The 15,442-nt window shown below is 45.1% G+C and overlaps 1 protein-coding gene across 6 annotated transcripts in view; it reads left to right on the plus strand.

Annotated features, from left to right (window-relative positions):
- Positions 1-15,442, plus strand: part of pcdh11 (protocadherin 11) — a 148,824-nt gene that overhangs the window by 11,741 nt on the left and 121,641 nt on the right. For all 6 annotated transcript variants that reach the window (XM_058063957.1, XM_058063958.1, XM_058063959.1 and 3 more), the window contains exons 3-4: positions 716-1,296; positions 7,555-10,062. In XM_058063957.1, the coding sequence (XP_057919940.1) occupies positions 757-1,296; positions 7,555-10,062 (3,048 nt within the window). In that variant the 5' untranslated portion in view covers positions 716-756. The remainder of the gene's footprint in view (positions 1-715; positions 1,297-7,554; positions 10,063-15,442) is intronic.

Here is a 15,442-nt window from a genome sequence, read left to right on the forward strand (position 1 = left end):
AACACGTATTGGGAGTCGGCGAATGAATGAATCTTCGTAATGATGAACCCATCTGAGTTTAATTCACGAGCAAACAAATGAAACGTATGAATCCAAATGTATATTTCCCGTTTAAGAACAATCATTTGACAATGCCGTCTGTCTCCTTCCATTGTCTGCTCACACCGGCGTTGACAAAATACTCGGCAGCTCGATTGTTTACATTTGGAGCAAACGAGGCTCTCTATTAATAGCTGCTGTCAAGTGTTACAACTCAAAGTGACGTGCGTGTTCGTGCATGCGAGCACCAACGCGCAACGCCTCCTCCTGCTCAGCTGAAGTCTGGCGATGGGCTTGATGACCTGCAGCTTATGCGGCGCATTGATTCACCGCCATTTGACATGAATGAGGGTCCTTTGTGGCCCATCCGTCAATGCGCAGCATCTCGCTGCAGTTTTTGGAGATAAAATGTGGAGTGTTTCATCAAAAGTGATTAAATGGATTGATGGAATATGTGAAGTGCTATCCTTTATGCGCCCTGTTGCTCGGTAGATGTTAGCAAAGGTTAATTGTGTAAAACCACCTTTAATTTGCTCTCAAAGACACTGGAAGGATGTAGCTTGGTATCTGGTGGAGATGAATAGGTCATAACTGCTGCAGAACTCGAACGCTATGTACTTTCCGGTCTTGACATTATCTGTCCTTTTCCTTTCTCTGTGCCGCTCTCCCGAGACAGAATTGCTTCTGTGGAAGTGAAGCCTCCATCCACTCTCGAGTATGAACTTAGCAAGTCAGACTTATGTGCTGGTGGTCTTTCTCACCTCTGCGGCCTTGGTATGCTGGGCCCAGGAGAGAGACTACACGGTGAAGGAGGAGCAGCCCGAGAATGTCCGCATCGGGAACCTGCGCAGGGACCTGGACCTAAATCTGGAGCCCAACACCCGGCTGTCCTCACCCCTGCAGTTCAAGCCTGTGTACAAGACGGGCGACGTGCCTTTGGTGAGGGTGGAGGCCAATACCGGGGAGATCTTTACCACCAACCACCGCATCGACAGGGAGAAGCTGTGCTCGGGTGTCTTTGCAGAGAAACGCTGCTACTATGAGATCGAGGTGGCCGTGTTGCCCGATGAGATCTTCCGACTCGTCAAGATCCGCTTCCTGATTGAGGACGTCAACGACAACGCGCCCCTCTTCCAGTCCACGGTCATAAACATCTCCATCCCGGAGAACACGGCCATCAACACCCGATACCCGGTGCCCTCTGCCTTTGACCCGGATGTCGGCATCAATGGGATTCAACATTACGAGCTGGTCAAGGTGAGCATGACTTCTTTTTAAGCTTCCTGTTGGAAACTTGGAATGCGTGGATGGTGACCTTCGTTTTTCTGTAGAAGATTGTGTTGAATGGAAGCAGCTATGGAATGATGCGGTTATTGTAGATGCGCTATCGCTTAGAAACACAAGAATGCTCTACCGGTAAGCTAGCAACTACAGAAACAATGTTGATATGTTACTACTGGGTTTGGGGATTCTTATGTGGTACCGGTGCAAAAATGGTCCTTCAGGAACCAGAAAACAATTTTAACCCATTAGTCGCTCGGACTCAGACGCTCTCCTGCAGGAGCCCACCTTGCTATATCCAAATAAAACCAACAAATAAAATGTTGTCCCAATGCAACACCCCATACGGGTTAATACTTATACATGGAAATCTGGCACGTAATGAATGTGTCCGTGTACTATTATGGGAAAATACTGCAGGGAAAGTTTTAGCATTCATAGTGATCAGAACATAAGGTAAAAACCGCAGACGCAGCACAAGGTGAATCTTCTACTGCCATGCAACAGGTTCCACGGGCTGAACGTCGCGGATTAAAGCTGAGCTAAGAAGAAATGCACACATGCTAATAGATGCCGCGTGCAAAACGAGGGAACGCTTTTCCTCATCACCTAATTGATGCACTATTAAAATGTGCTGCGATATTCTCCACCGCCTAATGGAGTAAGCCCGGTAGCCTGGAAAAGTAGGATAATATCATGCATTGCTCATTTGCAGTCTAGACAACATGCCTTGTTTGTGGATAGATGAATATTGAAGATGACAAATGAAGTTTAATTAAAAGGGGGAGATGCAAGCACTCTGGAGGGAAGCCGAAACATTGCAAATAAAGGGATGCGAGGGAACGTCGGGAGACAAAAATGAAGAGTCCATCTTGGGGTCTGGGATAGAGTTGACTTTGGGTTGGGAAGAACAGAATCATCATTGTCCCTGCACTGCCTTGAATACTAATTAGCATTTTTAAAGAGTCTCCCAACTGCCAGAGCCTCTCTAGTGCAATGTCCTGAATTGTTCATGCCTGGAAAATTACCAAGCAAATGCTCTGCTCATTACAATGATCATCTGCAATCACTTCCTTGGCCCCTTTTCACCATATAAAGCTTTCTTTCTGAAACCATTTCCTCTGCTGTGGTTGTATTATCTTTCACAGAATATTCCTTTTAGAGCATCCTTGGCACCGCGTCCCTGATTTAGCCCTTCTCATTATACGTAGTCACATTGTATTCTCCATTAATTTCCCTGTGTTCCAGGTTCCATGAGTAAAATACAGCAGGGAGCATTAAAAAGAACCGGCGACATTTTCAACTCGCGTGTTTTGTTTAGTTTTTTTTAACTCTTAAAGTGCAGGGAAAAGTCAAGGGTTTAGTGGGGAAAGGATGTGCAAGCATTTCCTAGAATAGCTCTTGGCTGCTAAAGCACCCTTGGACTACCAATATGCGCTCCTGTGAGATTTGTCTCAAAAACACACACAGAAGTCTGCCCAGTTTTTGGTGTGTGCTAGCGTTGGATTTTACAAACTTACTGTCCGTTTGCATTTGATGTGCCCGGGTCAGCCTTACACAGAACGGACAAAACAATCATCTCTGTGTCCGTGGATATTTTCAGTCATCCAGGTCATTGTATTCTCAGGGAATTGAATCGATCACAGCTGGACTCGTCAGGTGTCTTAGAAGCTCTCATCCGAGTAGGCTTCATCAGTTCATACTCAGAGACTTGGTGGGTCACCACCAGTCAGACTAGATGGGACGACTCTAGTCTAAGACCTTGGTGCAAGATCCAATTTTCATATCCTCTAAAGGAGCTGGCATCTAGACTTGGAGTAGTCTCTTTAGTGATGTCAAATGATGAAACGGGGCACAGCCACCCTGGTTTCCATGACCATGGTTTCATCTGAATGGGATGCTAACAGAGGTGATACCTTTGGATGGACAGATAAACAGACAGACTGGAAATTGCAGACCAGAGCTGTCCTACCTCGTCTGACTGGTGTGTGTCCCACCTAGTCTTGGTACGGTCCAGTTGCGATCCATTCAATGCCTTGAGAATCTTCTCTGTGCATGTTTGGCCCACGTCTCCCATGTCTACCCCACGCAGTGCTCCAGCACGGCGCATCAAAGTTTGTAATCAGGATTGTGAAAGTGAGTCTGGAAGTGTGGTCCAATGGAGTGTTTGTCACATCACCTGAACTGCGGAGAAAGCCATCCTATGAAATGGTCAAGGTCAAAAAAAGCAATCCCATGCATGAATGGAGAAAGATGAAGAAGCAGATTCTATCACTTTATTTGTTCAAAAGGATAACACAGAAACCAAAACTGAAACGTACTCGGACTGGGGGGGGTTTCTGCATTTCAGCTTGAAAGTTTGGCTTTGGCTTCTCTCACACTGACCTCTTTTCTTATCCCACTGAATGAATTTGCAGCATCACACACTACATTAAACCGACTTTCATCTGTGTCAGCGTCTTCATACACATTTAAAGTGGGTGTCTTGTTCAAGTCGCCTTGCGTAGATCAATGTGCTGCTGCTGGCTATAAAGGCTTTGTCTCGCTGATAAACTGCATGATGAAGTGGATGTCTGCAATTTGGTTGGCTGATCCCGATGTCTCTTGGAATTAACATTCGACCACTGACCTTGTTTATTCCGATATACAGTGGGCGGGTGGATGTTGTGGCTTTCCAGTCGGAATTATGTGAATGTGAAGGGACAAAAATTCCGAATAATGCTACCGTGCACAACAAATAGAATTCTTCCTTCTCTTGATATCTGGAGATTGTTATAACTACTGTTTGTCTTGTTTTAGAAAAGAAAAAAAAACCTTCTACATATATTTGTATTTTGCTTTGTTGTGTTTTTCCACTATAAAAATATCCATTAGCTACAGTGGACTATTATTTCAGTTATTTCTTATTATTGATATTAAATACATATATTGTGTTATATCTTATGGTATCAAGTTTTTATAAGACTTTCTTTACAATAAATATATATATAAAGATATTTCAAAATAAGTCATTTTCGAGCTGTAAATATAATACAGTGAAAGCGTGATGTTTGTGCCCAGTGTTCCATACGGTCAGAATCTCATTCCGGCCCATGCTACTTCCCATGCTAACATAACGAAAGGTAATGATTGCTATTGGATTTCCAATGCTGTCAATATTATCTGTTTAGCACAAATTGTGTGCATATTTTAATTTCACTGCAAATATTACTTTGTCCCACATTCTAGAAAAAGAGACATGTTATGTTATGTTATGTTATGTTATGTTATGTTATGTTATGTTATGTTATGCATGTTATGTTAATTAGCAGCATAGCTTTGAACGTGAGAGCGGATGCTAGTTTGTCTATATGTGACCTATGTGATTGGCTGGCCAACAGTCCAGGGTGTAACCTTCCTGCCGCCCCAAGTCAGCTGGGATAGGCTCCAGCGTAGCTTACCCTAGTGAGGTCAAGTCACGTAGAAAATGAATGAATATTTCATTTCACCCACAGCCAACAGTTCCATAAAACACACAGAATAGAAAATGATTGTAAGGCTCTGCAGTTTCGTAGAACGTGTCATACAGCATATGTATTCAAATGATGTATTTTTTATTTGTATTTTTTTTGGTACTGCGGCATCAAAGCGGCTGAGGAGAATACAGTCCCCATACATCTTTTGTCTTTTTTCGATGTGTGACACAGTCAGAAACAAAATGGATGAGGTGTGGCAACGAGGATGAGGGAGGAATAAGAAACAAATATGGCAAGTTTGTCTCGGCATCACAAAGTGCGGTTACGGCTTATGATGAATGGCGGTCTGCGGTTCGACCGCGCACGGCCGTCACCGCCACTGCAATCCTTCTGACGTATTCGCCAGCCAATCTCAGTCTCCTCTGAGTTTTAATAAGGTCATCAACTTGACTAAAAGATGCAGCCTCTGATAATCGGAGGCGCTGTCAGGAGAAGAGGGTTGAGGAGTCATCCTTTGCTCATCAGCAGCTAACGCTTCCTCTGCTGGCATCCTTCAATCCTTTTCTTTCAAATTAGCCGTCTCTGATTACATTGTGTACTCCCACATCCACCATAGTGCCCCAATCCCTCTCTCATCATCTCAGAAATTGTTGGCTCATTAATGCCATATGAAAGCCAAGTCCTTAATGTTCCTGAAGTCAGCGTAGCCGTCCAGTATGTGCAGTGACAAAAAAAAAAAAAAGGTACGGTGTGACGTGTTCTGCACACTTAGCAGCAGTTCCGTTGGTCTTTCTGAGCCCCGGGGTTTGGAGCGAGTGATTCCTGGTAGTATTTGGCCTTCCCTTAGCCTGCCTCAGATCTTATCACAATCCGCCAGACTAATTCTGCATTCAGGAGCGTTGCACGGCCTGAGAGATAGCTCTCCTCGACTTATTGAAATGCACTGAGTGCTGTCTTGTCAGCTGTAAAATTGGGTGAAACCGAGACAAAAGCATCGAGGAAATGCGGCCTCATAAATCATTGTGTTACATTCCTTTTGACGCATCCTAACTCAACATCCTGCTATTAACATCAGTCTTTGTCAGAAATCGGCAGGCCAATACTAAGCTACTGTGCTGTAGCTGTGAGAATTGGAGGCGGTGATCAGCAACCGAACCACTGCTTGGAGGAGCTGTGGATTGTGCAAAAAAAAACCGAATCCATAAGGCTTTGTGTTTTAGAGAGCTGCAAAGTTGAAGACTCTTGCATGGGCGTAACGTGCCTCAGAAGGTCCGAGAGATCTTTGCTGCTGTGCTGGCTGTTTTTAAGTAGTTCTGTCAATCGTGTTGACAACACTCTCTCGGCAAGCAATTTGTTCCACAGTACACAATCATTTACATGCTGCACCTGCATGTTCCCCGGCGTCGGCCTCACGCTGGCACCGGGACGGTACCGGGTTCCCCTTTAGCGCAAATGTTCCCCTGCTTCAACAAGGAAATTGTATATATCTTAATCTCATTTGATGACTGTGCCTAGACGAGAGTAATCGTTTCCAACATTATGTGCAGCATGAAGCTTATCTTTTTAAAGAGAAGCCTTTTTCTTGTTTTACCATGAAACTGCTTCTGACTGAAAGAGCTTCAAAGGGCTCCTTTGTTTCATAATGTGCATGCAGCTCATTCATGGGCTTGATCTTTTTATTTCCTCCTCCTTCTCTCTCGCTCTCTCTCGTGCTGCCTCTCCCCCCAGCCTTCAATCCGCTGCCTTCGACTTGGACTTGTGCGTGGATCCATACCATACTCTGTTGGAAACTAAATATTAGTGCTATATTTGGAGAGGAATGCAATTACTCTTAACAAGCTTTGCCAGTTCTGTCAGTTTCTCCTGGGGATTTCTGATACATTTGCTTTCCTCTCCCCCTGGCTTTACACTTGCCTTGATTTAGCACTTCTGAAACAAAAAGCAGTTTGAACATTTGCTATTCTTCACCACGGCTGCTGGTAAAATAAGGTGATCTGGTCCTGCAGTGCTTTTGAATTCAGAGGTTATTAGTGTGTCTACGATCGTAGCTCTTGTTAACAAGGCCTTTAAATATGCCTGCTGTATGCTAGCCCACACAAAGGCCCATAGAAACCTCAAGAGAAGGATGTGCAAACCACGGTTGGCTGGGGGGGTGGGGGGCTGGGGGTTATTACAATGAATTGTCACACTTTACAAATCATTACATGGCATTTTATGTTTTCTTTGTGCTTCTTGCAACATTACTGCGGATGGGCACGCTTGCTTGGTGAGATGAGCACAGCACGTGCGGCGATCTGGTTTCAGGATGTCGCTGACTCTTCAAGGAAAAATGCACTTTTGCAAATTTTGCCCATCACCACAATCTTTATGCGCGACGTGAACACACTTTGTTCTCTGTTCTGCGTGTAAGCTAAGAATGCATGTAATGGGACACCCCCATTTCGCCTATAAAAAACACCACCGACCACGCTCAATTGACATCATAATTAATCATGTATATTAGCATAGTAATCAAGCTGCAGTGACATTGCTATAATTATTGTTATTGTTAGTCCCAAGAACTGCTACCAGCTGGCTAGTGACTAGCTTCACCACACACTCAGCACCGCACTGGCAACGTCTCAGCCGCCTGCGAAAGATATCGCTACATTTTGGAGCCGCCGCCGATGCTGCCGACCTTTTGTTCTGAGTTTGCAAAAGTTAACTAGCTTGGTGTCGTGTTCCGGCGACACCTACGAAATGTGGAAGTAACTTGGAGTTTTATGTTTTGTCTTTCCAGAGTGTTGGAGAATTTGGCTTGGACATCATCGAGACACCCGAGGGGGACAAGTGGCCGCAGTTGATCGTTCAGCAGAACCTGGATCGTGAGCAGAAGGACACTTTCGTCATGAAGATAAAAGTGGAAGACGGTGGCAACCCTCCCAAGTCCAGCACGGCCATCCTTCAAGTCACCATCTCCGACGTCAACGACAATCGCCCTGTCTTCAAGAATAGCGACCTGGAGGTCACAGTACCGGAGAACGCCCCCGCGGGGACATCGGTCGTTCAGCTTCACGCCACAGACGCAGACCTCGGGTCCAATGCCCAGATTCACTTCGCCTTCAGTAACCAGATCTCTGCTGCGACCAAAAGGCACTTTGCCATCGATAGCACGACGGGATTGATCACTGTGAAGCAGCCACTGGACAGGGAGTTGACTCCCGTTCACAAACTCATTGTCCTGGCCAGCGACGGCAGCTCCACACCCTCCAGGGCCACGGTGACCGTCAACGTCACCGATGTTAATGACAACGTTCCCTCCATTGACACTCGCTACATCATCAACCTGGTGAACGGGACGGTTCTGTTGTCCGAGAATGCCCCCCTCAACACCAAGATAGCCCTCATCACAGTCACGGACCGAGATGCGGATCTCTACGGCAAAGTCACCTGCTACACGGACCATGATGTTCCATTTCGGTTGAAGCCTGTCTTTAATGATCAGTTTTTACTGGAGACAGCTGCTCCACTCGATTACGAGATGACTCGAGAATATGCAATTAGGATAGTGGCTTCGGATAGGGGGACGCCTCCTTTGAACACTTCAGCTATGGTTTTAATTAAAATCAAGGATGAGAACGACAATGCGCCCATCTTCCCCCAGCCAGAAATCCAACTTTCCATACCAGAGAATAATGACCCGTCATCACAGTTAATCAAAATCAGTGCCACTGATGCCGACAGCGGACATAACGCCGAGATTATTTATACCCTTGGCCCCGATGCTCCCGATGGCTTTAACATAGACAGACGATCTGGAGTTCTTTCAGTTGGCAAACGGCTGGACAGAGAGAAGCAGGAGAGGTATTCCTTCACTGTCATAGGGAGGGACAACGGTTCCTCGTCCCTGCAGAGCAATGTCACAGTCAGGCTAATCGTGCAGGACCTTAACGACAACAGCCCGGCTTTCACGCACCCCGAGTACAACTTCTATGTGCCTGAAAACCTTCCGCTCTTTGGAACTGTGGGCTTGATCACAGTGACGGACGCAGACGCGGGAGATAATGCCGTTGTGACTCTGTCCATTTTGAACGGGAAAGACCATTTCATCATCGACCCTCAAACCGGTGTCATCAAGCCCAATATCACCTTTGATCGGGAGCAGCAGAGCTCCTACACGTTTATGGTGAAAGCGGTGGACGCAGGCGACCCCCCTAGCTCCTCCTACGCCAAGGTCACTATAAATGTGGTCGACGTAAACGACAATCGCCCTGTGTTCGTTGTTCCCTCGTCCAATTACTCGTATGACCTCGTACGGACCACCACCACCCCCGGTGCTGTTGTTACAAGGGTGTTTGCAATTGACAATGACACAGGTATGAATGCTGAGCTACAGTATAGCATTACCAGCAGCATCATCATCACATCCAGGGTCTCCCCTCGAGGCCTCTTCTCCATCGACAAAACAACAGGTAACATAACACTGCAGGAGAAAATAGTGGCGGCGGATCAAGGGCTGCATCGGCTGGTTGTCAAAGTCCGAGATCTCGGCCAGCCTGAATCGTTACAAGCCATCGCGCTCGTTCATTTGTTCGTCAACGACACTGTGTCAAATGCCACTTTTATCCAAGAACAGCTGAGGAAGAGCATGGAGACGCCGCTGGATCGTAACATCGGGGACACTGAGGTAACGCCTCAAGCCAACGGATACGTGATTGTTGTCATCGCCATCATAGCCGGGACCATGACTGTCATCTTGGTGATATTTGTGACCGCCTTGGTGCGCTGCCGACAGACCCCCAGACACAAAGTGGTCCAGAAGAGCAAGCAGAGCGGCGAGTGGGTGTCGCCCAACCAAGAGAACCGTCAGATCAAAAAGAAGAAGAAGAGAAAGAAGCGCTCCCCGAAGAGCCTCCTCCTGAACTTTGTGACCATAGATGAATCAAAGCCTGACGACCCCACCCATGAGCATGTTAATGGTACGCTGGATCTCCCCGTGGAGCTGGAGGAGCAAACCATGGGGAAGTACAACTGGGCCACCACGCCCACCACCTTCAAACCCGACAGCCCAGACTTAGCCAAGCATTACAAGTCTGCGTCCCCCCAGCCTACGTTTCAAATCAAACCGGAGACTCCGGTGGCCCCGAAGAAGCACCACGTGATCCAGGAGCTCCCTTTGGACAACACGTTCGTGGTGGGCTGCGACTCGCTTTCTAAGTGCTCATCCACGAGCTCCGACCCGTACAGTGTCTCAGAGTGTGGCTGTCAGGGGGGATTCAAGAGTCCGGGGCAAATCACCACCCGACAGGTAATTCATGACTTCTTTTTTCAACCCGCCCACACTGGTCCCCACTCGCACTCCCCCTGCCGCCCCCGGGTAGTTGATTTGACAAAGGGAAGGTGGCAGTACGGAGCACAAGTGCTTTTCAACAGCGGGCAGAAAAATGTTCACATGAATGTCATTTGCAATTAAAAATTAGGATGAATTACAACTGCGCTTAGAGGACCCGCCCCCCCAAAGAGGCGTCCTAATCCTGTATGCGCCCTCGTAATTGCATAATCATTTACATGCGCAGGTTAATTTCATATTCAAAGCTTGATGAACTGCAGCAGCAGTGCAATAGCGATGGCTGGTCTGAGGAATTTGGGGGGTCTTTTTCAAAATCACTTTTTGCTACAAGTGGGGACCAAAAATGTCTTCTTCAAAAAATATTTTTCCTGTGATTTACGGTATTGTTCCCATTTGTGATGTTAAAAATGGAATGATGGACGGACCTCAACCACCACAAGCTGACCGTCGCTGTTTTACACTGTTGGCTAATATTAGGACACTACACCCTCCACCCCATACTCTGGTCCACCTGATAATAGTCATGTGCGAGTAGTAATCCTACAATATTTGATTTGGACAATCTGGACAAAGATTTGTTTGAGTCCTTTACCTTCAGGGGTACACAAAGTCAAACAAAAAGTAGATCTAAAAAAGTTTAGCGTTATCAGTACCATGTTGGCCCTGAAATTGGTACAAGGTTGGAAAAAGACACCATGCATCTTGAATTTAGCTTTCAAGCCCCCAACCAAGCTCAGCAACCAGATTGACAGAAACTACTCACTTAATCAGCAATCATTGAAAACATAAAATACAATAACACAAAGTGCTGCCTTTATTGTGGCGGGGGAGTTGCTTCCTGGGAGAAATGCCCGTGTGAATGAGGTAGTACAGCAAAGGCCCCGTGATTCCATAAAGAGAAATGTGCCAAATGCGAAGTGCCCCAATAAATAAAAGCAGATGAGGGAAATAAATGTAAATCAGAAGTAAGGAGGGGTGGCCTTGCTCGGTGCCGGCGGCGAGAGCACAACGCTGCCGGGAAGACTAAGTACTGCTCGGGGCGGGGGAGCGAGGGGGGTCGCGGGGATCAAGGTGATGCAGAGCTGGGAGACCAATATACTTAAACACCAAGGGAGCACTAGTCCATAAAAAGCCTGCCCGGCCGACATTGCATTTAGCTCATAAACGCTGGTCTTTAATGACCCCAATTATTGTTATAAATTGCATATGTAGATACGCGTTCGGTGCGTTGTTTAAATGAGCTCACGTTGCATCCCATTTGGGATTTCTGTCTGAAAACACACCCGGATACTGGGTACTCGAGATTTTTGGACATATCGATCGGGGGGACGTTTAGTCACATGGTATGGTGCCAAATCAGTTTGCTTTTCCATTTGTGTCTTTCTTCCATTTCTGGAGGATTTGCTTGTTTCTTGGTTGGCTTTCATTTGTGTCTCTTTTTGGATTGTAATTATGGAATCTTCCATCCATCCAATTCTGGGTCATCGTCATGACATTGCATCAATCTTGTCATTTTCTTTGACGGGGATTTTGCTTTTGTGTGTCGTGTCTATCATTGTGTGTGTGTGTGTTTTGCATTTTGTCTCCCCTGGTGCTTTTATTTGTGGCGTTTATGTGCCTTGAGGCATAGTTTGGCTAAATGACTGTTTATCCCCTGAAATATTGTTCGGAGGATAATTTATGAGGACACCCACACAGAGCTGGTCGTCATTGCCTTCATCCACCTTTTATTTTAAAGCCTGGTTAAAAGCCATGCTCTGACTCGCTGTATAATACATAAGCCTACCGCCCCCAAAACCACCCCACCCCCCCGGGTGCCCAAGATTTGGTCGTTCATAATATGTTTATGTGACAAACTCACAACCTGCCCCCCCACACCCGGTCACGGCTGCCATCCAATACGTTGAAATATTCAGCTGGGCGTCCTCAACTCTGAATTATTATCCGTTATTATATATTCCTATTTTGGGCGGGATTTTCACTGGTTCAGCACAGAGAGGCTTTTTGGAATCAATTTAAAGTCGATGCATTTGTGATAAGCAAACAGTCTCTCAAATATTATTTGATTTATGGAGTTCTGATTCATTGTGCTCATTTGTATTCTCTAAGAAATAAGTCGTGGGGGGGGGGGGACGTTTTTTCTAGCGAGGGCCAAACAAATGAAAGGATGCAACTGTGATATTTTGTAAGGCAACACATGCAGATATGCTAAGAAGTTATCCAGTAGATATTTCCAGAAAAGGCTGCATCTCTACTTCGTCCCATCGGTGAAATGGACCATTTTCCAGAAGTTCCACAAATTACTACATATTGATCATAATATTACCACATTTTTTCTTTAATACTTCAGCTCTATGCTACTAAAATGACAATTGTCCTCATAATATTTAGTCTATTCTTGTAAAATTGAAACTTTATTTGTTGGAATATTTTTTTTTTCTCTTAATATTTTGATCTTGCTCTTGTAAAATTGGTGCACTTTTTTCCCTCCATTTCTGCTTTTTTGTGTTTCAATTTTTCAACTATTTCAGCCATCTTCTTCTCTACTCTTTGCCATAATATTTGGACTTCATTCTTGTAACACTGTGAAGTTTGTGGCAATGTTTTTTTTTTCCAAAATAATGGCTTCTGTTGAAGGTTTCTTGCCCAGAGGGAGTTTTTCCTTGCCTCCGTCGCCGAGGGCTTGGTTTTGTTGTCATTTCTGAATGTGACCATCATGTGCAAAGTGCCATGAGATGACTGCTGTTTGTACTTGATGCTTTATAAATCACTTCAATGGACTTTTTTTCTTATTATTTTTGCAAAATTACTGCTGATTTTTTTCATTTTTGTTGTTGATTTTTTAGCTTTCTTATTTAATTCTATTTTTAGAACGTGCCGTGGGCCAATAAGAAAACAGCAACAAGCTGCAAATGCCCCCCCTCGAGGCTGCACTTTGGACAACCCTGTCATAAATCCTCGTTAGTTGAACTTATCAAGCAGACCTTTAATAGCGTTAAACTCACAACACATCTGGATGTTTGTGTCCCTTTTAAGCGATTGACAAGTGATGGCTCCCACTTTAGACATTAGATTTCCCTCCAGTTTTAAGTATGATTATTTAAAGCCTGTGTCATGGAGGAAAAAAGCATGATGGAAATCTGTGGCTGCAAAGGTTAATTAAATGCACCAAAGGGTTAATCACTCGTAATACAGTATGATTAAAATCGCTGTAATTAGGTTTGGTTTAAGGCTGATAAGATGAGCGAAGGAGGCGGTGATCCTCAAAGATGATACAAGGGTGTGTCAGCCTCAGAGCCTAAAGTGACGTGATAATAGCTTCTTGTTTACCAAGGCTCCACCGCAACGCCATGCTCTAAATATTATTACGAATCAAAGTCAGGTATTTTTTAAACCGTGTGCTATTTTAGGCCACTGAGGCTAAGACACCAGAATCCTGCTTAAAAAAACAAACTAATCCTTCAGTAACTGTGTTGCCTATTTGGGACATCAAAGTTTGGGATATGTGCTTTAATGAGCCCACACCCCCCACACGCTGAAAGCCGTTTAAAATAATGTGAAAAGCCCCCCCTCCACGGCCTCAAATATGAACTTGCTTACAAGTGAAGGTCAGCCAAATGTTTCCATGGATGGAGATGTCGCCGTTAAAGACTACAGCTTGTGAAAGATACTTATATATATATACATATATACGTATATATTCTACAGAGCCCCCCCCACACACACATTCCTCCCCTCCTCTCTTTTTACCCATCTCATCATTTTCTTTGTCGAGAGGTCAACCTGGCCGCCAGTGATGTGATGGCGTCTACTTTAGTGGGGGCCGATTAAACCAGCGCCACCTTTTCTTGAGTGATCTCCGACGTCAGCGCCAACAGGCAGGGGGGGCCAAAGGCCAACACATTCTTTAGTTTGCCTCCTAATTCCGGGGCGTTTAGGGTCGCCTCCTATGGTCAAATACATGACGGACTGCCCCCAGTCCCTCAGTGTTGCTGTGGTTTATCATATTGGTTATGGTTTATCAGTCCTGTTTCTTATGCTTTTCCCAAATTGGGATGTATTAACAACGTGCCGTTAAACGATATTTCTTTATGTTTATTATCGTTTAAGTTTATGTTTGGTACTACGGGAATCACTGAAACGTAAGTTCCAGGTTTTTGTATTATTTATTTATTTGACTTTGCACGCAAATGAGAAAATGAGAAAAAACTCTATATTAATTTTTTCCCCTAAAATTGTTCTGCAACATTTGCGTACGGACTGTACACTGCCTTTTGCCGTACTTCGCTGCTCCAATTCCAACACACAAATTAAATATCAAAATATCTTTACCTTCAACACAATCAAAAGTGGAACACGGTAATTGTACACTCAAAAGTCTAAAAACATCATTTCAAATAAAAAAAGGCCACACGTGACTTCACATCACACCACTTTGCGTTATGTGCTTTCAAAATAAAACATTTCTGCATGAAAAAAGACAAAGGATATAAAATCCAGTTTGGGGAAAATCCTTTCCTGTTCCGCACAAAGCAAACCATGCTTGGCTGATTTTGCCGAGCAAGAACTTGAGAGCTTTGACTTAAACACCTTTGGGATGAAGGAGAAGGTAAATTGTGCGCCAGGCGCCCTCTCGGATCCACACAGATGTTATCGTGCATGAATGGACTCAAAAATCCTCCTCGGTGCTTTTAGCCGTGCAAGAGCGAACCAACTCCATGTTTTTGTCCCTTTTCGTTTCCTGTAGTTGATATTTCTGTGAAGAACACGTATCGTTGTTCTGTCAGAAGGCAGCAAGGACCTTAACGTTGTAACGTACGTCCGGACTATAAGCATCTGCTTTGAGACCTGCTGTTAAAACGATGCGGCTAAAAGAACAACAGTTCCCATGATGCTTAGCATGCCAAAATAGAAAGTAGTACATTTGCGCAATAGAAGCTAATATCACACGTTTTTAAATATTGAGCGCAGGTAGGATTGCAAGGTTTATAGCGTGTCGTTCTGCGTCCCACATAACAACGTGGGTGCAGCTTATATGGAGGGGTGCTCCACACTCCGGCATTTCCAGCACGTGTGTGGGTGAACATATGGAAACACGCCCCCGGGGGTGCGTTCACTGACTGCCAACAGCCAGCAAACACAAAGATTTCTAACATTGTCAGCATTTTTCCCAAACATGCGTCATCCTGTGTTGACTATTGAGTTGATTCACCTCATCCAAAGCAGCTTTTTTTGTGAGAAATGTTGTGTGCCGTCTTTGTGTGAGTCCCATTCTCTCTCTCTCTCTCTCAGTCATCGCCACATGTGGTGCTTACTCGATGACCAAAGAAAACGCAGT

The sequence above is a fragment of the Doryrhamphus excisus genome, chromosome 23 (assembly GCF_030265055.1).
Source record: "Doryrhamphus excisus isolate RoL2022-K1 chromosome 23, RoL_Dexc_1.0, whole genome shotgun sequence".
NCBI classification, from domain to species: domain Eukaryota; kingdom Metazoa; phylum Chordata; class Actinopteri; order Syngnathiformes; family Syngnathidae; genus Doryrhamphus; species Doryrhamphus excisus.